The sequence below is a fragment of the Anguilla anguilla genome, chromosome 6 (genome assembly GCF_013347855.1).
Source record: "Anguilla anguilla isolate fAngAng1 chromosome 6, fAngAng1.pri, whole genome shotgun sequence".
Classification (NCBI taxonomy): Eukaryota; Metazoa; Chordata; class Actinopteri; order Anguilliformes; family Anguillidae; genus Anguilla; species Anguilla anguilla.
Genome location: NC_049206.1, coordinates 15,728,244 through 15,754,238, shown reverse-complemented (window position 1 = coordinate 15,754,238; position 25,995 = coordinate 15,728,244). Strand labels below are relative to the sequence as shown.

At 42.6% G+C, this 25,995-nt stretch overlaps 1 protein-coding gene across 2 annotated transcripts; it reads left to right on the top strand.

The window, feature by feature from the left end:
- Positions 1–859: 859 nt before the first annotated feature.
- LOC118229660 (tyrosine-protein kinase JAK1-like) lies at positions 860–25,995 on the top strand. 2 transcript variants are annotated; one of them, XM_035421821.1, is made up of 24 exons: positions 860–1,066; positions 8,871–9,076; positions 9,283–9,406; positions 10,747–10,894; positions 11,257–11,420; positions 11,691–12,030; positions 12,597–12,776; positions 14,808–14,965; positions 15,104–15,218; positions 15,953–16,151; positions 17,518–17,624; positions 17,760–17,906; positions 18,038–18,125; positions 18,538–18,665; positions 18,780–18,915; positions 19,267–19,418; positions 19,805–19,955; positions 20,317–20,411; positions 20,667–20,859; positions 21,016–21,140; positions 22,324–22,496; positions 23,178–23,295; positions 23,740–23,850; positions 24,449–25,995. In XM_035421821.1, the coding sequence occupies exons 1-24, from the start codon at positions 1,047–1,049 to the stop codon at positions 24,551–24,553; spliced, it is 3,483 nt and encodes a 1,160-aa protein (XP_035277712.1). In that variant the 5' UTR covers positions 860–1,046; the 3' UTR covers positions 24,554–25,995. The 2 variants fall into 2 exon arrangements, with proteins under 2 accessions (XP_035277712.1, XP_035277713.1); XM_035421822.1 differs by having other exon boundaries at positions 860–1,070.

The window sequence follows — 25,995 nt, the reverse complement described above, 5'->3', positions numbered from 1 at the left end:
TGAAGAAGCATGAGAATCACTGGACTAGCTAAATGATTATCATTATTGTTGTCTTAATTTTTAGTAGACATGTTGTAATTCCGACAATGTAGGCTATATTTGTGTGTTTCCAGGCGAGTCTTTAGTAAAGACTATTATAATGACTATTATGGCCTAATAGGCCTTCCTTTATAGTGGCAGATTTTTTGTCTAGGCCTACTTGTAACGTGATTTAACACTGGAGAGTGGAACCTCAGTACTAATACTACTACTACTAATAGCCTATAATAATAAGAAAATATGATATTTGACATATATTGAAGACTATATTGAATACGTCATATCTGTATGACACATTTAAAATTTAGGCTCTCTAGCCATCTTGTTTATTTTTATTTAATTTTTGCTTTTTTGTTCTTAACACAATTTTCTAATGTATTCGTTTAGTAAAATAATGTATAACAGCATATACTGTTACAAATCTGGATAACTGTAGGCTATACAGTACTAGCCTACTATTAGCATATACATATTCATAAAAATAAGATTAAACAAAGTAAGAGACTTCATACAGGCTATTTATGAATGTCATTATGTACTGCCGCACACTTCATCGCAAAGGGCAATTGCAACTTTGAAACCTTAATTCTTAAAGTGGCACAAAGGGTAGCCCATACCTCTGCGTTCCGAAACGTAAATACGTTGTAAACACACCAGAGATTCTGTGGTATTCTGTCATGAGGGAGATGTACTACGTTGCCATCAAAGGCTTGTGAAAATATTTTTAAGGGTTAATAGAATCTGGTACTTAGACTGAAAGATCCAATGACCAATCAGCGTCGCCCGAACGCCGCCTTGCAGACACAGTTTTCGGGAATCGAGACGTGCATTGACAGGAAGGGTCGGCGGACTACGGGGTATGCAGTGAGAACCTTGTGCTGTAGCTGAAAAGAGACGCGATAACACATTCGTTTTTTCTCCCTGGGATAAAAAGTTATGCGATCTTGATCATATCTGCTCGCCACTGAAAACACCGAACGGTTCTGCGGGATTTATGAAAAGTTTTTATGGATGTAAAGATACGGAAGTAGGTAAGTTAGCTACATTACTTAGCTACAGCTATTAATTAGCCAGCTAGCTATCCAACGTTAGCATAATTTTTTTTTACTGTCTTTATGATTGATAGTGTCATGTAATATGCTACAGCCAATACCCGCGATATTTAGTCTGATTCGACGGGAAAACAGCCAAAGAAAGTGTATTTAAATAAGCCAGTAAAGGAAAAACATGTAACGTTATATTCAGTTATAGTCTCGTTCAACGCAGCAGAAAATGCCAGCTCTTCAGGCTGTAATAGGAAGTGGTGCGTACACTGTAAAAATTCTATTAGCTAGCTATCTAACGTTAGGTAAAGGGAGTGTATATTGTATGCTGCTTCAATTTTTAAAGCAGTTAGCCTTCAATTCAATTGGAAGTCAAATGAATATGTTTAATTAACACTTTTAAAATTTCAGTGTGTACGTAATGGTTAATGTTATGTTGGTTAACGAGGAAGTAGGCTAAGTAAATGTATCAGCAAGACTTCGTAGTCGCTTACAGTAGGTATATTATTGAAGTTTGTCCTTAACAATTCGGTTCCTGTGGTTCATGATTACACTTTTGGTGGATTCCCTATAATAATAATAATAATAATAATAATAATAAATTACAACAACAATGAAGTGATCAAGGAAAATCCTACTTCCAACAGTCACCCTGTATGCAGCTGAAGCTGGCTGTATGTTTAAAAAAAAAAAAACTTTAGCGTATTAGAATGCAGGATGAAGAAGTAACAAAATGTTCATGTGGATTATTAATAATAATAATAATAATAATAATAATAATAATAATAATAATAAAGAACAATAGTAGTAATAACACGTATTATTATTAGTATTATTATTAGTTTCTTCAATGACTGCTTGCTGTTGAACTCAATAATTACAGTGCCATTAGCTACTACCATTCCAGTTTCATAATTGAATTATAATACCATATTTCACTTAATTAGGCTACTTGAGTAAAATTGAAAATACCTCTTAGAGTGTATCAAATAGGCAAATTCACACAGAAATCTCTTTTGTTTTATCCTATTTTGTCTGTCTGAGCTGTTGTCAAAAAGGACATGCACTTGGTGCCCTCCCTGCACAGAATTACAGTTCTACATGTTGTTGGTATACTTCCTTGTCTCATTTTTGTTATTGTAAGATGATTAATTTGAAGTATGAATGTTTTATAGAGTGCCCTGTTATAGCCTAGTAGCCATTAAGTGGAGCGAATTGCATTAAGTGCTTTATCTCTGTGCACTGCATAATGTGGATGTGTGCAAGTGTTTAATGTTTTGGAAAGGGCCCAAAGTCATTGCTTGCAAGAGAGAAAAAAAGCATTTTCTGAGGATGTGGTAAGGTTTTAGGCAATAGATGTAAAATGATCCCCACTGTTTATATAGAAGGACATGAGTTTTTATCCAGTGAACCTCCACTATAGTGCTGAGCATTTTAAGGGTGTGAGTGAGAAGTATGCTGTCAAAAATAAATCTGGAGGAGGTTCTAGGTACTCATATAGGACAGGAAAGCAGTAAATAAAACACAGATAACCTAACTGAAATGTGGGATTGTGCAAATTATCAGAACGCTACACAAACCTCTGTTAGGAAATTAAAACATAAGAATGAGAGTGGCTCACCAAAAGTACCAGACCAGACTGCCTACAACCTGAGGAACAGTCCAGGAAATTAGGAACACAATAATAAATAGTCACATTTAGCATAAATTATTTAAATGAATTCATTTTTATATTGTCATTGTCAATAGACCACAATTGGGTAAAGTGGCTGAAAAATTAGAAACTCTTGAAGTAGGGACTATGTGTTTTACTGTTAACATGAAATTAACCAATGCCATATTAACGTGAAATTAGTGCAGTTGTGCTCTCAGTTGATATCTAATTCTGCATCTGTGACAAAATGCTCACATTGTAGTTCTAAATGTTGAAGTGATCAATGCAGACTCATTCAAATTGTGATTAGGATCTATTCTTGAAAAATCAACGCAGCAAAGTGATTCACTGCTGGGAACACTGATTATAAACAACTGTTTCCTACGTGCATACATGAGAAAACCTATGCATTTAGCAAAGAGGCTCTCTGAATTGCATGTATTACCATATTACCATCATATTTGTTGCTCTTGTGCCATTATGTCTCATAGACAATACTGTAGTGGCTTCAATTGAAGAAAACGTATGAGCAGGTCCGAGTAGTATTGTAGTTAGGGAAGTTGAATTGTGATTTTGAGATTGCGCATGGGTTATTACTGTTGTTTTTGTTATTGTTTTGACGACAAATGAACTACAAAGCTACAAACTACAGAAAGCTGTGCTGCAGGCAAATATTAGCTGGATACTTGTTAAAGGAAAAACCATAAATGAAATGGAAGATTAATGAATAAAATATGGAAGTAAATGTAATTAAATCAATAAGTATCAGCAACCTCCTTCAGTCAGTTGAGGTTGATCATCATAATCATGATCAGTTGCCCCCAGTTTTTTCCCCATTTTTGAAAAGTCCAATTGCAACTGTACACCAGTGATGTCCTTCATCAGTTCTGGAGGATGCACACTTGTATGTGTATTCTCAAAAATGTGTGCCTCCTGGCAGAGTTCCTCCCCCCCTCCCTCCCTGGGCAGTACGATGGCCATTCATATGTCACCCTGCACCCTGCAGGACTTCTGGGTACAGTCAGCAGTGACATTGTCAGGATTCAAACTCGTGCATTAATGTGCATTACTGCACTAAAGGTTTTTCTACGCAATGCAGAAAAATCCATTGTGGAATTCAGATCTCGCGGAACATGCCACAATGAATCGTTTACAGTATAGTGTGAAGAGACTGTGAATGAGCATCTGAATACCTCTTCACACCAGGTTTTCAGGTGGCATATCATGGATCTGGATACTCTGATCAAAGTGTAAAAATGCAGCTTGCCTGGAATATGTCTTCTAGTCATGTCATGAGTAATTGGTTGCATTACATTTCATTTACTTTTATCCAAAGTGTTAATAAATGCATACCGAAGGTCATTGGAACAACTACAAAACACAGGTCTGATAAGGTACAATACTCATTATGTAACAATTATTCACAGCATGAAAACAGTAAGTCCAGTTCACACAGTAAGAATAGGCTAGGTCAAAACGTAATGTTAAGTCAAACTAGGAGGCATGACAATGAGATACAACATCATGATAATGATAGAAGTGCAATGTAAGTGGTGGGTGGAGGTACATGTGATACATGAATGTGCTACAGGAGCAAAGTAGAAGGGTACAAGTGATAAGTGATCCTAGATTGGGAGTGCCCTGCAGAGTAGTGATAGTTAGTCCAGGGACAATCTGAAGAGATGTGTATTCAGACTACAGCGGAAGTGACTGAGTGGTTTGTAGAGGAACAGGGAGTTCATTCCACCGCTTGGGAACTAGGTTGGGGAAGCTCTGTGGTAGGGATGAGCGAGAACCATTCAACCCCCGGATGGTAGGGAGAGGTTTAGAGGTCAATAGTTTTTCTGAACTTAATAGTCTGCAATCTGTCACTGAACTTGTGGATATTTATATCTTGAACAGTAACTTAATGAATTTGGTCAAAATGGCTATTGATGATAGCTGCCAGATGTGGAGCTCAAAACAGACAAGGAGAATGGAAATGACTTGAGTTACAGAAGAAAAAGACCTGTACTAGCAGTTATTGTTGGGGAATCAGAAGACGTGGAAGCAGGTCCAAACTGAAAATAAAATGCAGATCCAATGATGAATTTCAATGATAGTGTGTAAAGACACCCAAAGAGTAAGTGTAGTAGCTCATTGGGATTCCCCTTTCGGGAGCCCCCTTATCTTTGTCATTTTTATTTTTGGTTTGCTTTAGCCCAGGAGATGGTGCTGAGGGAACCCCAGCACAGCTGGTCTAAAGCAAATGGAAGCGGATCCACACAAAATGAGGGACCTGAAATGTCACCATTCTCTTTGTCATGTTTAGGTTAATGATCTGCAGGAAAGAAATGCTGTAACACGGGGTGAAGGTAACTGATACTAGAAATGGGCAATATGCCCTAAAAAATCATATCACATTTATTTTTTGTTACCATATTGTTAATATGCAAAGCAAGATAACATGATTAATAAGCGAAGGCCTTTACTATTTGACACATATTTGATACCATATTTTAAGTTTCTCAGAATGTATTGACAATATCTTAGCTTTAATGTAACTTGTTGATACTGTGAAACTAGTAACAGCAAATGTTTCAGGACCACTTTTGTACCATCATAAAAATATGGGAAAAATCATTATGCAGTTTTACTGCAACATAGTGATTAAATCCCTTACCATTGGATAAAATAGCATTAGCCTACAGTTAATCAAGGTTTTTCAAATAAAGCAACACTGGTTAGCAAGTAAGCTGATTAGCAATCAAACCTGCAGTAGCTTTTCATAAAGGTTTGCGATTTGCTTGAAAAGGCGTATCATGGCTGAAATTGTACTGGTGATGACATAAAATGGTCACATATCCCACCCCTAGCAGATACTGATAATTCATTGCTATTATGAATGACTCTGATCTTGCCGTTTAAGGGAATGTGTTCAACCAAACCACACCAGGAAAATGTCGGCCTGAGTAAAGGTGACTGCCTGGCAGGTACACAGCTGACGAGCACTGACAGGGGGTTTCCCAAATTTTTGAGTGGTGAGCCGGGTGAGAGCAATAGCCAGCTAGTGGTGTTGATGGCAGGGAGACCAGTAAGTTGTTCCAATGGCATCATTTTTACTAAATTAATTACTTCAATGCATTTCTAAAAGTAGCCGGCCAAACCGAGGTCTGTAGTCGGCCATTTGGTGGACAGCTGGCGCTTGGGGAACTGCTTGCACTGAAATGCTTTGCACAGGAAGTAGCAGTGAATTGAGAACAATATATCCTCTACATGAAATCTCTGGTATTAAGGAAGTAAAAGCCTGAATAATTCTATCCTATTATTTATCGCTCTGTCTTGCTTTCTCTCAGTATCTCTTCCCCCCTTTCTCCCCATCCCCCTTTCTTTGCTTTAGCCTGGGAGATGGTTCTGACTGCATGTAGGAGCTAGGCTCATGTTTGCAATATTGATGAGAAACTTCTGAACTCAGCTGCTAACAATGTTGAGTCATACATTTTACAACTGCTTTGTAAAACCAGGTCTCAGCCCCCATTTATAGATCTTTGATCATAAGCAACTGATGCCTTTGGATGAATAGATAGACAAACCGGGACAAAGATTGGATTTTGCGACTAGAGAATGGGTTCGTGTTTGTCAGTGTTATCTAAGAAAATGGGAAGTTGAGTATTGTTGAGAATAGGTAAAATGGTTAAAGATTTTTAAATTATGTACAAATTCTTTTTTTTTTTGAAGCGGAGGGCCCAGCACATTTGAAAACCAACTGCTCCTTTTGCCAAAGGAATGTGCTGAAGCGTTGGTCTTCTCTCTTTACAGGATCCCAACATAAGTTCCGTGTGCTGTAGATGAAGATTAATTAATTTTTTACCTCAAAAAAATGTTGAAGCATAACATGTCCTACCCCTGTTGTCATGTGTGATTCCTAGGTGAGGGACTGCCATTTAACCCTTGAGCAAATCAGGATGAACAAATTTCACACTTAGTGATTAGAAATGGGCTTTCTGTGCCTTCTTGTTGGTATTGCACTTTTGTATTTATATGACCATTATGAGACCATTTTTTCGAGACAATACTTGTCTGTAACTGAGTGAGCGACTCACCAACTCACTTTCTGACCTCAGCCCCATTGTCAAAACATGGCTAGCACACTCTGGTCCAATGGGAGGCAGAATGCACCTGTGCTTCTGTGTGAGCCACTATTAAACGCAAGAAGTGTAGTTATTGTGTTCAAGAGTATTTCAGCGTGTTCAAAGGCACAGGAGATCAAAATGGAAAATTTGGATGACAGATTTCTCCAATAAAGCTGTGGGCAAGTTAATGTTCAATAGGCAGAGATTTGATAGCTAAAATTTCTGGATATTAGCTACAACATCTTTAAGCTGTGAACGAAGTTAACATCCTTGAACATCACATCTTTTAAAGGCTTATTTCATTACATGTGTTTTTATCTAGCTAGCTAATGTTGGCAACACTATTGCAATTACAAACCAAATTATGGTAACAAGTTGCAGTGCTGCCATGACACATTTAGTCTACCAGTTGTCCCGAGTTCTGATATCTCTTGTATGGTGTTCATTCGGCTATTACGGTGACACTGCACATCAAAAAGGGTAATTTGGGTATTCATTCATCCAAAAGGATGTCATTATGGGCTAGTTGAAAACTAGACTAGCTATCTGCTCATTGAAAATGCTGGACTAGGTTAAAAAAAGGACATTCCATCTGCTGGACACGGGTGTTTGGGCCAACACAAGCTGCATTGTTTAAATCAGCACAAGCGCAGACATTTGGCATAATAGAAGCTAGATTTGAGGCCATGACGACTTTAAAAAAAAATCATATTTGACAGAATCGGTTGCACAGTTTAGGTCCAGGCCTGTGGGAAGACAAGGGTATCGTACCATTTATGGCCAGAAGATTGTACGATTCGTTTTCTGGGATAGATGGTTCCCCCTGATATTACCAAGGGTCTGGCTCTACTAGGCTTGCCTGGTTTTGCTTAAGTTCCTTTGCATGAGCACTAAGTATGTGTAACGTAGTGCCTTTTATGGTTGTCACAGGCATAACAGTTCAAGGCCCATGGTACACTTTATGGGAAGTCCCTGGCAAAACGTGACAGTGAGCACTCCTTATAAAATAGTATTATGGTGTGATCCACGTCCAATGGCCGTATTTTCACATGAAAAATTCAGTAAATCAACTGGCTGCCAGACCTAACCCTGCCAAAAAAAAAGAAAAAAGTAGGCCTAAGCAACATACTATAAGTAGCTCTTCCAATTCCAGGCCTTTTTTAGCTATTGAAATTGAGAATGTGAAAATTCAGTTGTTTGAAAAAAAAGTGGCAGTTCTGGCAAAAAGTATTTTGTTGCTATGTTTAAACTATTATCTGTAATTTCTATCTTGTTAGAAATTAATGTTTTATTCCAGGCCCACAACATGTAATTTGAGCAGTTTGTGTTGCCTATGTCACTTGCAGACACACCATCATTTGCTACTCTAAATGTCCTGATTGCTGTGAGATTTTTGTCATTGGGAGGGATAAAATGAGAAGGACGTTTGTTGAACCAATGAGCTACATATTTCTTCAGCAAATCGCCTACTATGAGGTATATTATGAATATACCTAATGTCTACTGACTTTTTAACCTGTAGTTCTGTCATTCAAAAACAAGAGGTAATTTAATAAGAAATCAACAAATTGCGGTATCTTAATGATCTCAGTGAATCACTAAGTTACCATAAAGGTATTCAGTCTTTCCCAAGTAGGGCCAACATGGATGGAACTTTTTGTTCTAGCCCAGCACAACATCACCAAATTCAACAAAGTATCAGGACCTTGATTTGTTGAATGACTAACTTGTTTTTGTGCTGGACTATTACAAAAAACATATTTCTGAGCTCTTAAGCACTTGACCACATTGAAAAAATATCTACAAAGGGAATTTTGGGGGGTGAAGTCCAGAGTTCATTGTCAGGGAGCAGGCTTAAAAAGCTGGGAACTTATCTTCCTCACTGTGCCTGTGGCAAATGTTGCACCGGGCACACAGGACACATCCCTACTGTGGAAGCATTTCTGTTTCAGCAACGTAGAAGTTTTAATAAATTTGGTGCACACATACTAATTGTCCTGTTCTCCTTCGCTCGCCCTCAAGAGCCTTCATGCCACGACTAACTGCGATGGAACTGAGCCGGCAGCTGTGCATTAAGATGCGGAAGCCGAAGAGGAGTGAGACCGCCCTGCCTGTTGCCAGATGGGGCCTGGAGATCCACTTCTATCTGCCTGTGGCCAACCCTCTGGAGTACCTGATGGGCTGCTACTCGGCTGAGGACCTGTGCAGCGAGGCTGCCAAGAAGTGCGGTAAGCGCACCCATTTCATTTTTACTCTTTAAACAAAATAACTTTTCACAGTTATTTTATTATGTTATCGCTATTTATGTTATAGCTACCTTTGCATTTATTTATTTATTTGCATTATTTGTTTTCTGTCTAATTTGCTAACTAGGATTTTAAAAATACAGAAAATATAACAGCCATCTCCCCTATGGTCTCTTTCTTTCTCTTAGGTATTTCTCCTCTCTGTCACAATTTATTTGCTCTCTACGACGAGAGCAGGTGCATCTGGTACCCGCCCAATCACGCTTTCAAAATCGACGACAGCACCAGCATCAAGCTGTACTACCGCATGAGGCAAGTCCGAGCGCCAGGTGTGGCTGAATGCAGCCCTTCACTTTTTATAGAAAGGATGTTGGGTCACGACTCAGGAAGTGTGTAATGCTACCCTGGGCTGCCCAGGTTTCACAGAGCAGGACAGCAGTATTTGCACGCTGCGATTAGTTATTGGTTTGGAACTGGCCACGAAGAAACGAGAATCTAGTTTTTTTTTTTTTTTTTTTTTTTTTAATAAAAAAAAAAGCTTTTCACCAATGCCTCTAGTTAGACTACTAATATAGAGTAATAAGAGGTAATGTTTTATGATGAATTAATTATTGAAATAATAATGAACTATTATTATGAGTAGGATCCATGTGTTCAGCTAACCAGGGATATATTTGCACGGTTCTGAATATGAGCAACAACACGAAAATCGAGCTGTATTGTCTGGGGTGCACCTCCATGGGCAGAACGGATTCACTTTTCCATGCTAGACAGGCACCAGACTGACAATACACCAGTAGTGTATTGCAGTCACCTGTAAGCATCTAACTTTAAGCTTAAAAGGAATGTTAACACAAAGTGTAAACAGAAAGAAAATGTTTACCGTGCATTGTCTTGTGATCCACCCCCGACCCCCAGCGCGACCCAATTTAGGAACTACTGCTGTAGAAGTACAGACGAGAAGTGCATGTTTAACAAATACAGATTCACTGGCATTAGTTATAAACTACTGCTGAAGAAGCAACAGGAGGAACGTTCGAGGCTTTTAAATGCATGCCAGAGCTATTCCTGCTTTCAGGAAGCTGAAACCGAAAAAATTGTTCTGCCCCGTATTTGCATATGAAATCGTTGTGTCAGCGAACAAGCCTCTGTTAAGCCAGCGCTCACACACTTTCTGGTGTTGCGAAGGAAGCTTGTTCTTGAATTCGGAACTTCCTGTTTACCGTCGCTCTGCGCTGTAGCAACAGCAGTGATAGAGAGAGGGACAGAGAGGGGAAAACCAGTTCGGTTCACACTGCCTCGCCCATGCATGTATGTGTGTTTGCGTGAGAGAGTGTGTGTGTGTCGGTTTGTATGTATGTATGTACATAGTATGTATGCATGCATGCAAGTATATGTGTGTGTGTTTGTGTGTACATATATATCATGTTGCTTATAATGGAAAAAAAAAAATGTATATATATATTTTCCATTATAAGCAACATGATATATATTTTTTATTATTACTGAGTCATAGTGCTTGATTGCCAAATGAAATGGATAAGGCACAGTCAGTCGTCTTTGTAGTTGGTGCTGGAACTCATGGCTCCCCTTGTAGTTCACCCTTCAGTGCCTATCCTTGTTCTCACCCAGCACACGCATCTTTTGGACAGGTATTACTTCACCAACTGGCATGGTACGAACGCAGATGAGTCCCCAGTGTGGCGGCACTGCCTGAACAAGCAGAAGACCTGCCCCACAAAGGCCCCAGAGGGTACCCCACTCCTGGACGCTGCCTCGCTCGAGTACCTATTTGCACAGGTATGTACGCTGGGGACGACACTTACCCATCAGGACAACAGCCGGGCACAGTTCTGAGACACATGGCTCAGATCAAGTGAGGACCATCTTGATTTGGTGAATCACTATGGAACAAGTCTTTCTTTCCTTTAAAGGGCTGGTTGACTGCAAGTCGAATGCATCAGTCGCACAGCAACACAACAACACAAAATTCATAATAGCTTATCTTCAGCTACTGCCAAAATACTGTAGATATTTAGGTTTTTTTGAAGTAGGCGGGGCCTGTTGAAGTGGGCGAGGCTGAGGAAACCCATGGAGGGCAGAGGTGACGGGTGGTGCCGGAGAGAGAGACTGGTTTATGTGCTTTTCCCTGTGCGTCCCAGGGGCAGTACGATTTCCTGAGGGGCCTGGCTCCCGTGCGGAATGCAGTAAGCGAGTCAGAGATCCACGACATTGAGAACGAGTGCCTGGGCATGGCCGTGCTCGCTATTTCCCACTACGCTATCAGCAGAAAACTGTCCCTGCCCGCTGTTGCTAGGGAGATCAGGTAACCCTGTTCACATGATCCACTTTTTCCCCCCCAAAGAGAGTTAACGGTAAAAATAATAGTAATAGCAATAATAGTAATTTTGCTGCATTTGGTTAAAATTGTTGTGCTTAAAGTGTACAGTGAACATTTAGAATGATTATCTCCAAAAGTTTAATTTACATACTTTGATATGATGACATTTATCTGAGGTGAGTACTATTTTTTGTACAAATTGATGACAATTTGCTTTTCTTCCATACCATTGCCCCCCCCCCCCCCCCCCCCCAGCTACAAAAAATTTATTCCAGAGAGTCTGAACAGAACCATCAAGCAGCGCAACTTCCTCACCCGCATCCGCATCAACAACGTCTTCAGGAACTTTGTCAATGAATTTGACAGCAAAACCATCCGTGATAGCAACGTATCCACGCATGATCTGAAGGTGAAGTACCTGTCCACGCTGGAGACCCTAACCAGGAACTTTGGCAGTGAGGTGTACGAGACAAACATGCTGAAGATCTCTCAGGAGAGCGAGAGGCCATCGGTCTTCGACTGTGTCGACCCCTGCGTTTACGAGGTGCAGGCCTCGGGGACTGGCGGTATCAAATGGCGGAAGAAGCCACCCAATGTAAGTCGAGATGTCATATTTGAGCACATAGTGAGTGGGGTTACTAATAGGGTAGGTCAAGTAGTAGGACTGCATTGTGCCAGGAAGTGTGCCAAGATAAACCTTGATCTCTTATTGGATGATAGTCAATCAGAGGGTGAGTTGCAAGCTAAGATATCTCATTGGACTACAATGGATCCAGAGGATGAAGCTAATAATTGGAAAGTGAGACGTGTTGGAAATTTTCACTTCAAGTATTATTTTATTTGTTTACTGTGTTCTAACCAGCTATTGTATATGTCAATTTTAATCAGATTTTCCTTTATTTATTAAAAATGGACTGCACATAATGAGAAGATTCCACTAGGTTTGTTATTGTGCTCTTACATATGGAAGGCTGGTTTTTCAAAAGGCAGAAACATTGGAAATTTTTAAAGGCATTTTAACTTAATTTGAACGGGATTACTTGGTATTTTTTGTGCTAATCAACAAATTGCATCAGCCCTTCACACAAGCATTTTTCTAAATCGCCTTAGCACGCCGTTTCATTTGGTGTCTTTTTTTGTTTCTTTTTAAAATTTTAACAGAATGTATTGCTGCCCAAAGAGAAGACCAAATCCAGAAAGAACAAGGTGGATGGAAAGAGAAAGAATGAGAAAAAGGAAGTCACGGACAGCTGGACGCGATTTTCCGATTTCCATGAAATCACCCACGTTGTCATCAAGGAGTCCACAGTCACCATTTACAAACAAGACAACAAGAAGATGGTACGTATGAGATTTGCTCTGTGGTTAGGATGTTTGCATCACAGGCTTGTTGCATGACTGTTGAGCTAAATTTGAACCTTTTCTAGTTTTTAGTGTCGCTTTCCCCATATACCAAGGAAAAGAACAGTCTTACCATTGCATCTTCTGTGTTGGTTTCATTGCTTGTTCCTGGTATTTTGAATGTGATGCCAGTTACCCTCCTAAAGGTGGGAAAAAGGGGTTCTCCTTCTCTGACCATTAAGGACACCCACAAATTGCTGCATATGACATCAAAGCTGAGCATCAGGTTTGAATCTGAAGTGAAATGTTCACATAGTTCAACAATGCGACAAGGATACACAACAGTTTTTTGCACAATGCATATTAAGGGGAACATCCACAGGGGGAGAAAAAAACATGCAAACAAGTTAAAATGCAGAGAATGGTAATCTCATTTGGCTCCAGTTTCAACTTTTTTTGTTGTTCCCTTTTTTAAAAGGCAGTTTCTGTTGCTTAAACACAACAGAGCAGTGCACCATGGGAGTTCTGCCTTTCTGGACTCAAAAATCTCCCTGTTTGAAGGGATGTTGGCTGTTTTTATTTCCTGTGGTGCAACCCAAAGTGTATTGCTTCATTATATTGAAAGAAATGCCCAAAAAGCAAGCAGTTTTGAAACAGGACCCAAATGAGATACTCTCAATTTGCCATTTGCTGCATCTTTTTCTTGTTTTCTGAGTGTTATTGTACAATTAACATACTCTGGGCCTAACACAATTTATTCTCCCTAAAGTTGTGCATGGATACGATTAAAGGGGTGCACATCTATTCTCTGCATGTAATATTTACCCGCACTGGAGGGAAAACCTGCCACTCACGAGTGCTCATCTGTCATTTGTACATTTAAAATGAAGAAACTATGCATTATGTCATGTCTGTTAACAGAAACAGGTAATATTGTCTAGTAAAACAAAAATTAAGAGTATGTCAGCAGTGTACCTCTAAGTCGGAATGCTTGCTGTTCTGTTACAGCAGGATGAAGAGTGCCGTGGTTTGTCAAGGTTTACACTTTAGCTAAACACAAACAACTTCTGTTTAATCAGTTAGGTCAGTTTAGAACAAGTACTCAGTGATAACCTGATGGTAAACAATGAATCATGGAAAATAAACAGTAGTTCAGACAACCTGAACAAGACAAAACACTAAGGGGCAGACAGATCAGAGGTTAAATCGAGGGCAAGAATAAGATAAGGAAGATTCAACACACAGTTAATTAAGAGAAGTTACTGTGCACCAGCCATACAGTTTGAAACATTTACAGGCTTATCAGTTAAAACTCTACCTTTCCCAAACATTGAGTACTTTTTTTCAACATGGTAACCTAAAGAAAAATTAGCATACTTTTAACAGCATAGCTTACAACATAGCCTGCAATAAATGTACTCTTTCTGTTTAAAAACTAGGATTTAAGTGCATCTTGAATTTATATTTTTAGTGCAGAACGGAACTGTTTTCACGTGGCACTGGATAGCAATGGCCTCAGTAAATAAATTGCTCCTTACAGGATGGCTTTTGGCTCTCTACCGCATGCCAGACTGCATGCGGTAGAGTCTGCTTATCAGTGGAGCTCCAGTCCAAAGTTTGAAAAGTGCCCTACTGTCAGAAGGACTGATCATACTATCTGTCTGCGTTAATGTGTCAGGGTCTGTGATATGGTCTCTCTGTGTTAGTGTGCCAGGGTCTGTGCTGTGGTCTATCTGCGTTAATGTGTCAGGGTCTGTGATATGGTCTCTCTGCGTTAATAGGGTCTGTGATATAGTCTCTTTGTGTTAGTGTGCCAGGGTTGGTGCTATGCTCTCTCTGTGTTAGTGTGCCAGGGTCTGTGCTGTGGTCTGTCTGCGTTAATGTGCCAGGGTCTGTGCTGTGGTCTCTCTGTGTTAGTGTGTCAGGGCCTACGCGTGATATGGTCTCTCCGTAGGTTAACGTGTCACAGGCGTGTCTCACCTCCTGCTCTGTGTGGTAACCATATGTGGCTCTCTGCCATTCTTCCCCCAGGAGCTGCAGCTGGACTTCCCGGCCGAGGCGCTGTCCTTTGCCTCTCTGGTGGACGGGTACTTCCGGCTGACAGTGGACGCCCACCACTACCTGTGCAGCGAGGTGGCACCATCCTCAGTGGTGCAGAACCTGCAGAACGGCTGCCATGGTCCCATATGGTATGTACCCGCCCTGCCCCGCCCCACCGCACCCCACCCCACCCCACCCCGCCCTGCCCCCAGCCTACCCCCCCTCAGCTACCCCTCCTCCCACATCCCTCAACCAGGTAGCTCACTGTCCCCTTTCTCTCTCCCCAGCACGGATTACGCCATCCACAAACTGCGTCAGGGGGGTAACGAGGAGGGCATGTATGTGCTGCGCTGGAGCTGCACCGACTACAACCACATCCTCATGACTGTGGCCTGTAACGAGGTACGAGGGCCTGCTGCACTTTCCAGCAACTGTCGGCACATTGGCTCACTGCTTAATCAATTACATGTTGGGTAACAATGAAAGCCAACAGATTCTACTTACGAGAGCAGGGTTGCAGACCCCCTGCAGTACAGCATGAGCATAGTAATGCCTTGGAGCGAAACGGACTGAATTACTCACTAATTACTTTATTTAGCACTTTATCAAATGTTTTTGAAATGGATGGAGAGTCTGATGCTGGATCAGCCTATTCTTCCGAACCTAATGCTTGGAGTTGCAATTAGGATTGGGTAACTGAGCCTGAGGCCGGAAGGGTTTTGATCCACCTCTCCGCATCTGCCATGTCTGTAATTGACGTGGCTTCAAACTGACGCTTGAAAGAGCAAGGACTTTCCATTTGCCTAATACACATTTCCTTGATTCCTGTCCTCATGTCCTTTCCTTTCCAATGCAATGAGGTAAAAAAAAAGCGACTGGAATGCACCCCAGGTTTTGGCTGCTTGGAATGCACAGGCAGAAGTAGGAAGTATCTAAGTCTGTGGTTCTGAAACTCATTCAGGCAGACTATAGCCTATAGCGTAATCTCTCTTAAACTATTAAAAAAACCAGAATGGCACGCTATGCACACTGTGGCCGACCTCATAACGATAACCTAATGTATGATAACATTTTAAATGACAGGGCTTGAACCACCCACTTGCGGCTATATTTTTATTTTTTATTTCCTCTTCCAGCTGGACCTGAGCGAGTCCAAGCAGAGCCGGCAGTACAAGAACTTCCAGATTGAGGTGGATGCACGGGGCTACAAGCTCTGCGGGACAGAGTCCTACTGGCTGTCTCTAAAGGATCTGATGGAGCACCTGTCCGGACAATGCCTGCGCACGGACAACGTCAGCTTCTACCTCAAGAGGTGCTGCCCACCTGAACCGCGAGGTATGGGCCCCAGGCCACGCCCTAGTGACCCAGCCACTATCAACACCAATTCACGAGTCATGACCATGTGACCTTAATTACTTTCTTGCTGTCTCTCAGTTTCTAGTATTTCAAAACGATATCAAGTGATTGTTTGACATAATACTGAGTAAGTAAACTGTAAACATCTTGTTGACTGCATTCCTTCAAAGAATTATTCATTCGGTACATAAGATGGATCTCAGTAGTATTCAGAAGAATAGTATTAAACCATAGATAAAAATCTTCAGGGAATTTCTAAGAACACTTAAACGACTTATCTAAATAAGTAGAATGGTACTTATTACAGCATTACCGCTTATATACTCAGATTTATCACAGCATGGTTTACTGGTTTCCCAGAATGCCTTCTGTTAGATCAAAAGGGTGTCGGATGGGCGTAACACAAACAAGACTGGCTTCATCATTAAAATCAGGGGTCTCAAACTCCAGTCCTGAAGGGCCACATCATCTGCATGAGTTTGTGATTTTTTTATCATCAGCCAATTTAGGCCTTGGAAACAATGTGTGTTTGATCTTTGAAATTACACCCTGGAAGGCATTAGATACTGTGGCCGTCCACAGTTTGTGACCCATGATTATTCACCATAGGGAGTGTTTATTCACCACAGATTTGCTCAAGGCAGGTTCCTCTTTCTACGGGTCGTGCAGTAGCTTGCTAGCCCGTGCTACGAGCCTCAGCTCCTGTGTTGTTTACATTCTGCTCCAAATCGTGCTGTTCGTGTCAGGAAGGAAGAGAGTTGTAAATGCGGTTTTCCTGAGACGAGCGCCTCGCGTGTTTGCTTCAGAAGTCACTGCGAAAGGTTGTGAAATATTTCACCCGCTTTTGAGCTCTGAGCCAGGAAATTGAAACAACGCTTTTTAAAAAATATGTTGCGCACTCTTGCCACTTTTTTTTGTTTAGGTCAGCCTGTTTTTCTCCTCGAGACAGTGTGTGTGCGTGGGGGCTTGTGAGGCACGTGATGAAACGTGCTGCTTGTCTGGCAGCCAGGGGTTGACGCGCACGCTTTTTCTCTGACCCAGTGTGTTTGGCCCCAGAAGCCCCAACGATATTTATGAAAGCAACCGCATTGTTCCGATCCCCCACCCCCTACACCTACACAGAACAGAGCACAGGACATGGGCAAAGCAAAATGCCCACATGCTGTGATACACTGTTGTTTGAGAAAGACATGTTTCTGGGTTATTTTGAGAAGCACTGACGTACACGCACACCGCAACATCATAATATGAGGGTGGTTTAATCTGGAAGAAGTAAGTCTGCATTCATACATGGTGTTACTCTGGGATGGCTTTCAGCCAATCACAAGACTGCTTTTTATTTCAGAAATCTCCAACCTCCTGGTAGTGACCAATAACAGAGTGGTGGAATCACCCCCTGCAGATATCGGTCAGCTGAGCTTCCACAGGATTCTCAAAGAAGACATAGTCGAGGTACCGCCCCGTGCGTGTTTGTGTGAGCGTGTGCCAGACTTTGTGTACGCGTGGTTGCGCGTGTTTGAGTGCATGTGTGAGAGAGCGTGCCTCCGCCATGCTGTTAACCAACCTGTGACCGCCCCCGTCTCTCAGGCGGAGCACCTCGGCCGTGGAACCAGGACCAACATCTACGCAGGCGTGCTGAAGGTGAAGAGTGAGGAGGACGACGGGTACAGCGCCTGCCAGGACGTGAAGGTGGTCCTGAAGGTGCTGGGTTCCAGTCACAGAGACATCTCCCTGGTGAGACCCTCCCTCCCCTCCCCCTGAACAGAGTCAGGGCAAACCCCTCTGACCCCCTCTCCTCTGACCACACTCCTGCGCTGACCACGCCCCTTCCCCCCCCCCCCCTTTCTCTCTCTCTCTCTCCGCAGGCATTCTTTGAGACGGCCAGCATGATGCGGCAGATCTCCCACAAGCACATCGCCTTGCTGTATGGAGTCTGCGTCCGCGAGCTGGAGAGTGAGTCCGAGCCTCAGGGCCGAGCCGTATTCCAACCGCAGTACTCTAGTTACACTACACAACCCACGCTGCATTGCTTGACACCTACGCTCACCGTTAACGTTTCGATGGATTATTCCGTTATACACCGAATTAGATTACATACAGTCAGTATTGAATTATGCTACATTGCACCATTTCATTATGCTGTGAACACAGGGAAATGTGATAAGTGTTGCTTCAGAAGTCAGCTACTGCTGTTTCTATGTAACCAACTGACTGACGATGTAGGAAAGAGGTTTTGTGGGGCACGTGGCCAATTATGAGAATCCTGAAGCTAGTACTGCTAGCGTGCGGCCTAAGTTAAATGTTAACGTGGGGGTGGGGTGACGCGTGTTGGTAACGAGCCTGCTGTCTGCTTTGTTCCGCTCAGACATCATGGTGGAGGAGTTCGTGCAGCTGGGCCCGCTGGACATCTTCATGCGCGGGCAGCGCTACTTCCTCACCACGGCCTGGAAGTTCCAGGTGGCCAAGCAGCTGGCCGGCGCCCTGAGCTACCTGGTAAGACGTGCGCTCGTGCTCGCTCGCGCCGACCAGCGGGGGGCAGCGCGGTCCTGTCAAACGTGCGTCTCACCCCCGTCTGCTTTTTTTTTTTACGCTCCCCCCGCCCCTCAGGAGGATAAGAAGCTGGTCCACGGGTACGTGTGCACCAAGAACATCCTGCTGGCTCGGGCCGGCCTGGACGACGACAGCGGCCCCTTCATCAAGCTGAGCGACCCGGGCATCCCCATCACCGTACTGACCCGCGAGGGTACGTACGCACTCGCACGCCTGCGGTCCCGTTTCAAACGCTGTAGCCTTGGGGACACACTTTAGGCTCACTGTATCGCTCATTAATGTTCTGTTACCAGACAAACTGACTACACATTTCATAGGCTTACCAATATCTGATTTAAGTACTCAGGAGGGGCTCAACTGGTAAAGCCACTCATCACAAGAACATGCCACGCCTTATAGTCGCAGGTTCGAGGCTGAAAACATTAGTTTCTCCCAACAATATTTCAAGTGCCCAGTCTGCCATAGGGGAGTAAATGGAAGATATTGCTGGCGTTACATGACGATGCGATTGGCTCGCTCGCTGACGGCCGTGTGCGTTCCGCAGAGTGCGTTTCGAGGATCCCGTGGATCGCCCCGGAGTGCGTCAGGAACACCAAGGACCTGAGCGTGGCGGCCGACAAGTGGAGCTTCGGAACCACGCTGTGGGAGATCTGCTACGACGGGGAGGTCCCCCTCAAGGACAAGAAGCTCGCCGAGGTAGCCGCCAGTCCCCGCTAGCACTCGCTGTCCACATGCCCCACAGGGACAATCCTGCAGTGATCTCACTGAGGACATCCCAGTAAAGAGTCACACTCTTCTCACCTGTTTAGTCAATTCCAAGTGACTACTGGAAGCTGAAAGAGCCAGTAATGTTGGCCAGCCAAACGACTTGCATTGAAGCCAGATTAATTCAAATGAGTTTTCTAAAAAAAAAAAAAAGTTGCTCGGGGTTTGGAGTCTTTGAGGATGGACAAACATGTGCAGTCTAGTTTAACGAGATGGCAAACAACTGTCCTGCTGCTGTGGAAGGGCTGTGCTGCTGTTGGTGATGCTAACGGTTCTGATCAGGTACTCTCTGTTCTGTGCCGTTTCTCTCTGAGCAGAAGGAGATGTTCTACACGAAAGAGTGTGAGCTGGCCACCCCAGACTGCAAAGAGCTGGCAGATCTCATGAGCCAGTGCATGAACTATGACTGCCGAAAGAGGCCCTTCTTCAGAGCCATAGTGAGGGACCTCAACAAGCTGGAGGAACAGAGTAAGACTGCTGCGGCGCATTGCTAACTTTCGCTTATAATGAGCTGTGGGTGTTGGGTTTATTTACAGTGAAACTACTGGAAAATACTGGCCCCAGTCCTAGTGTTGGGCTTAATTAGAGGAAGATAGCTGGTAAAAAAAAACAGGTTCCTTATGCATCAGCCTATAGGGTAATTAGAGAATGACTACTGCATTCTCTGTACTGTACTACTGCCTATCCCTTTGAGGTAGACAGTCTGTTTGCAGTCAAATGAGTGACTGCAAAGAGTCTTGTAAGACAGTCAAACATCATACGCCGTACCACCTGGAAAGGTTCATTTCACCGACTGTAGAGTAACCGCATGGATGTTTTCCATATACAGACCCCTCCATCGTCTCTGGCATGATGCCACCTCAGGAAGTGGACCCCACCGTGTTTGAGAAAAGGTTCCTGAAGAAGATTCGAGATCTGGGAGAGGTACAGGCCACTCGCATGAGATGTTAGATTTTCATTTCAATTCATTATAATTTTAGTACTGTCGCATTTTTATAATCAAACGGGTTATATTATTTTGATGTTCAATTAATGTATGTGTGGCTGGCAGTGTTTACATATTATAAATCTACTATGTACAGCATCATATTCAAATATGCATGCGTCTTAATGAGGGAGGTTGAATATGTGGTTGTGAGAGTGGTCATTCAGAACGTGTTCTGGGTGCGCCCTGTGCAGGGTCACTTTGGCAAGGTGGAGTTGTGCCGGTATGACCCGCGGGGCGACCGTACCGGCGAGTTCGTGGCCGTCAAGTCCCTGAAGCCGGAGAACAAGGAGGACCAGAGCAGCAACCTGTGGCGCGAGATCGACATCCTGAGGGGGCTGTACCATGACAACATCGTCAAGTACATGGGCATCTGCAGCGAGGAGGGTGAGCTGCCTCCACCGATCCCCCACTACACCCCCCGTGCCTCTCCCATCTCCTGCCCCACACGATGAAGAGACAGCCGAACAGCCCCACGCATCTGTGTTTTTGTGTGTAATTTCCTGTTGGAACAGTATTTGGAACATGTCATTTTGCGTTTAGGTGGAACCTCGATTAAGCTGATCATGGAGTACCTACCTGCTGGTAGTCTGAAGGAGTACCTGCCCCGGTACAAGGCCCAGACGGACCTGAAGAGGCTCCTGAGTTACGGAGTCCAGATATGCCAGGTAAGCCTCGCAGGTTCACTGCAGTCCGTTACTGAACCTCAGGCCTGTCTGTCTCTGAGACGCAGAGGATGTACAAGTCATATCTGCACTGAGAGTTGACTGGGGCGACACACTGTCCCGAGAGGAAGCCCTTATGGAAATGAAATACAAAAATTATATATTGAAATTAAATATATCATCTAATTATTGCAACACTTTATGGGCAAAAGATACGCAGTGTAGCTTGCAGATATAGCAATAGTTTTTTAAAATAGATTGCTGTGAAGTTATAAATTATAGAAAATTAATAAATAATACATTTTGGAAATTATATTTATGGCTGTGTGTTCGTAATGGAGGTCGCGGTCGTCATGGATTCCGTGATTTTTTCATTTTCTTCGCACTTCGAAACATAGCCCACAATATGTTGTACTAAAACAAACTTTAAAGAAATAAAAACAGACACACGGTAGCCCTGTTTTATTATTTTACTAACACAGTTGAACATGCTCTGTTTCTAACAATGTTCTGTTAAATTAAAGGCAAAAAGCATGCTCTTTTGTTTCAGTGATGGATCGAAGCGATTAAATGCACCAACCTATCAATACATTTCACTCGTATTTGTTCCTAGCGGAAACTGCTAAAAAAGCACGTATTTCTGGTGCCAGTTGCGCTTGTTACTTCAGTCATTTCCCACTGCTTAGAATGAGATTTATTAATGTTTTTAATGCCCTCCATGATTTCTGCCACTTTCTCAGTTTTTGTGATTTTCAACAACTTTTCTGTGACCAATATTTTCCATGACAAATACCCAGCCATAATTATTTTTTACTACTTATTTACTCATTATATTTTAAAAAAAATGCATATTGACAGTATATTTCTAGCTTGCACTACATGAAGTTTACATTAGGAAGGGCCTTTTTCAGAAGGATTTTCCCCACCTCGCTGCTCAACAGCATCTCTTCTGATCAGCCTGGCATCTGTGATCAGCCTGCACTTTTCAGGTCGCAGAATTCTGGTGAAAGGAGAAGCAGAAAAGAAACGCTTGGCTAGCCAGACACATTTTTATGTGCATGCTAGTGTACGGGCTCTCCTGAACTAAAAAAGGACATTGGAAATTTTTTGTTGTTTTGATGTGCATGAATGGCCACACGAGGGAAATGAAATGGTGTGTGTGTGTGAATGCTTTGCTCCCAACCAGGGTATGGATTACCTTGGGTCGCAGAACTATATCCACCGGGACTTGGCAGCCCGGAACGTGCTTGTGGAGAACGAGAACACGGTAAAGATCGGTGACTTTGGGCTGACCAAGAGCATCAAGGACAACGAGGGCTATTACACCGTGAAAGATGACCTGGACAGCCCTGTCTTCTGGTGAGGGTTTGATCACCAGTCTTTACTGGCCTGTTTCAAACGGCTAAAAGGATCAAATTTAATTATTTTATGGGGAGACTGATCAGAATATGAGGGTTCACAGAAGAAAAGCATGCATCCTCCTGCCTTGTGAACTAAAGTGTTTGGTATCTACTGTATGTGATCCTCTTGGACAACACAACTGACAGGTCTGTGTTCTATCAGTGTAACAATAATAATAGAATATTACAATAGCAAAATTATGTTGTATTTAGTGTAATAAAATATGTCATAATATTCTCTACAGTGAGTAAATATGATCACGGTTTTCTGTACCGATCTCCTTTGATTGCTGTTGAACCCAGTACGTAGAACAGCTCTCCAGAAAGCTGCATGAAACGCAAGGGCCAGTTTTATTGACATTACCATCAGCTTGAGTTTTGTCACTTTTGAATACCTGTTCACAATTTTATGCGATATGCGAACAGAAACAAGGATTGCGTGCATGAAAATGAAAGATGGTCAACTTCATGGAAATGAGATATGAGTGTATGAGTAAATATATGGCAGAGGAACAGGCCTGAATGTCCACTGTAAATGTAAACAGCACAAAACTCCTGTGGAAATCTAGCAGTTAGCTAAAAGAGACTAAATTGTAGGACGCCCCCTACATGTGGACTGACCTTCTCTGCTCCTGTCCAGGTATGCCCCAGAGTGCCTCGTCCACTGCAAGTTCTACCGTGCATCTGACGTGTGGTCCTTCGGTGTCACCATGTACGAGCTGCTGACCTACTGTGAGACAGAGTGCAGCCCAATGGCGGTAAGCCCCTTCCTGTCAATCATTTTACTAGCTCCTGCCACTCCTCTTACTCTCTACCATTTACCCAGCTCCTGCCATTCCCCTTACCATCTACTGTTTGCCCAGCTCCTGCCATTCCCCTTACCATCTACTATTCATACCATTAACGCTGCTTTTACCATTACCCTTACCTCTGTTCATACTATTCGCCCTACTCCTACCATTTCCCTTACCATCTACTCTTTGCCCAGCTCCTACCATTCCCCTTACCATCTACTATTCATACCATTAACCCTGCTTTTACCATTACCCTTACCTCTATTCATACTATTCGCCCTACTCCGACCATTCCCCTTACCCTCTATTTACCCATCTGCTGTCACTCTCCTTACCCTTTACAATTCCTGTCATTCAAATCCCTCTTCAATGCATTTGATTTGGACCTACCTTGGTATGCTCCTTTAGGTGTTCTTGAAGATGATTGGTCGAACCCACGGGCAGATGACAGTGACCAGATTGGTGAAAGTGCTGGAGGAGGGGCAGAGGCTGCCCCGTCCAGCCAACTGCCCAGAAATGGTATGGACCTGTCCTTTTGCTTTGCTCAAATGCAACCATTTTAAAATGTGTTAAAGCTTTTTCCCCTGTATGGCCATCTTTGAAAGACTTCTGTAACATGTTTACTTAACAGGAGCACTAACTTAAAATGTGTCACAGCTAATTGCAACAAATTGCATAAGGAAAATAAATGGTAGTCAGCCAAGTGGGTCTGTTCTTTAAATGATTACTTTTTATAGAAGCTTGTAGAACCAAAGCGAGAGTGCATTGAGACAAGATCGCACAACCTAAAACCTTTTCATCTAAAGTCCCTTAAAATAACCTTCCTCTGGAGAGTTATTTATATTTCTATCATTTGAGACCTTTATCGAATGAACCACTACAGGCTGCAAATACAGAGTATTTCATACACGAGTGCAGGGGGGCATATCTAATATAGGGCATCGTACACAATCAGACGTATACAGATTAGTAACATTTGTGACTAAAAGCATGTTGTAAATTGCATCATAGACTTTTTTGTTGTAAAAGAGGCTCAGGCTCATCAAATCTCAAAGTCTGTAATGTGTAAATTGTTATACATAAACTTACGCATCAGATATTGTCTTGCCGGCTGCAGGTTTACACCCAGATGCAGAAATGCTGGGAGAATGCTCCGGAGAAGAGGATCGACTTCAAAAGCCTGATCAGGATATTCCAGCAGCTGATGGCCGAGAAACCGTGACCCTGAGGGAGAGAGACAGCCACGACCACGACAGACCATACGAGAGCCCCGCCCTTTCAGAGAGACTTTGAGCAGAGGGCATGCTGGCCAGGGAAGAAGAAAAAAAAAACAGATCTATATATTACTTGGCCTACTTCTGGGACACTTTTTTCTCCCCTTCGCCACTAGTACTCTGCCAGTATACTTTACCCGACACCGCAGTTTCGATTATGTTAAAATCGTATCATAGCGAATATTTAGAAGTACCAGAAGTGTAGTGTAAATAGGTCCAAGGAACCTTTTAAACTTATTTTAGCTTTCAGTATTCCATTTTTTTAAAAGCTTTTTTTTTTCCACACAAGTTTGTGATTTCATTTCTTGTGCAATCTGTAACCATTGGCATTAAGTTTTCATTTTGCTTCCATGAATTAGCGCTCCTTTGCATGGTTATTATTCTCAATAAAAGCAGGGGAATGAAAAAATTCAAAAAGACATAGCTCCTTTCAGAATCCCGAAGCACTTGTAGGATTATTACGTATGGATTGACGAGGTTCTATTGAACTGCGCCCACTTGTTACAAATACATGAAAACGTGTCTACGGATGATCCCCGTTCCGTCACACGTCCACAGCACTGCCTAAACGCACACTTGTGGTGACGTTGCAGTGTAATCACGATTTCTGGGCCTCAATAAAAGGGGCCCCACAAGACATCAGTCGCACATCTCCCATAATCGCTGTAAAGAGAGAACGCGCCAGAGGCCTGGCTCGTAAAACTGAAATAAACTGTTTGCTCCTAACACGCACGCAAATCTCCAGCTCAAAATGTAGGAGGTGGAAAATGGTTGTTTCCCACTTCAGACACTAGAGGACAGCGTTTCCTGCCAGTATCCACCTGTTAGCCTAGAAAATAATGCACCGTGTTATGCAGAATTCTTTCAATGCTTGCCTTCCAAATGAAACTATTTTAAGTGAGTTATTAAATGTTATTACTTGTATTACATGGAAGCCTAGGAGATATAGGGCAGAAGTAATCTGAATGGAGAGAGGATTCATAAGAAAGACTTCATGCTGTGGGCTTAAGAACAGACAAAAATCTGGGGCAGAACTTCATGCCTTTACTCCTCGATCATGACCTACTCAGTAATGGGTAATGGAGATGGCAAGAGGAGGTGAATGTGCTTCCGGGTTTATTCCCGAATGTATTGCAAACATTTGGCCTGTTGCAGAAGGCTTACCATTACCAATAGACTTTGAGCCACATAGTGACAGAAGATGGAAGAGATAACAGAGTGGGGTAAATGTGCTTGTGAGTTTATTCCCGAATGCATTACAGACACACATTTTCATTGGTACATGAAGCACTGTCATTGTAACTTGGGAGAAGGAAAGCAGGAATGTCTAGGAAAGTAAATGTTCATAAATATATAAATTCAAATAAACTTTTTTTTTTAAATCAAAAAA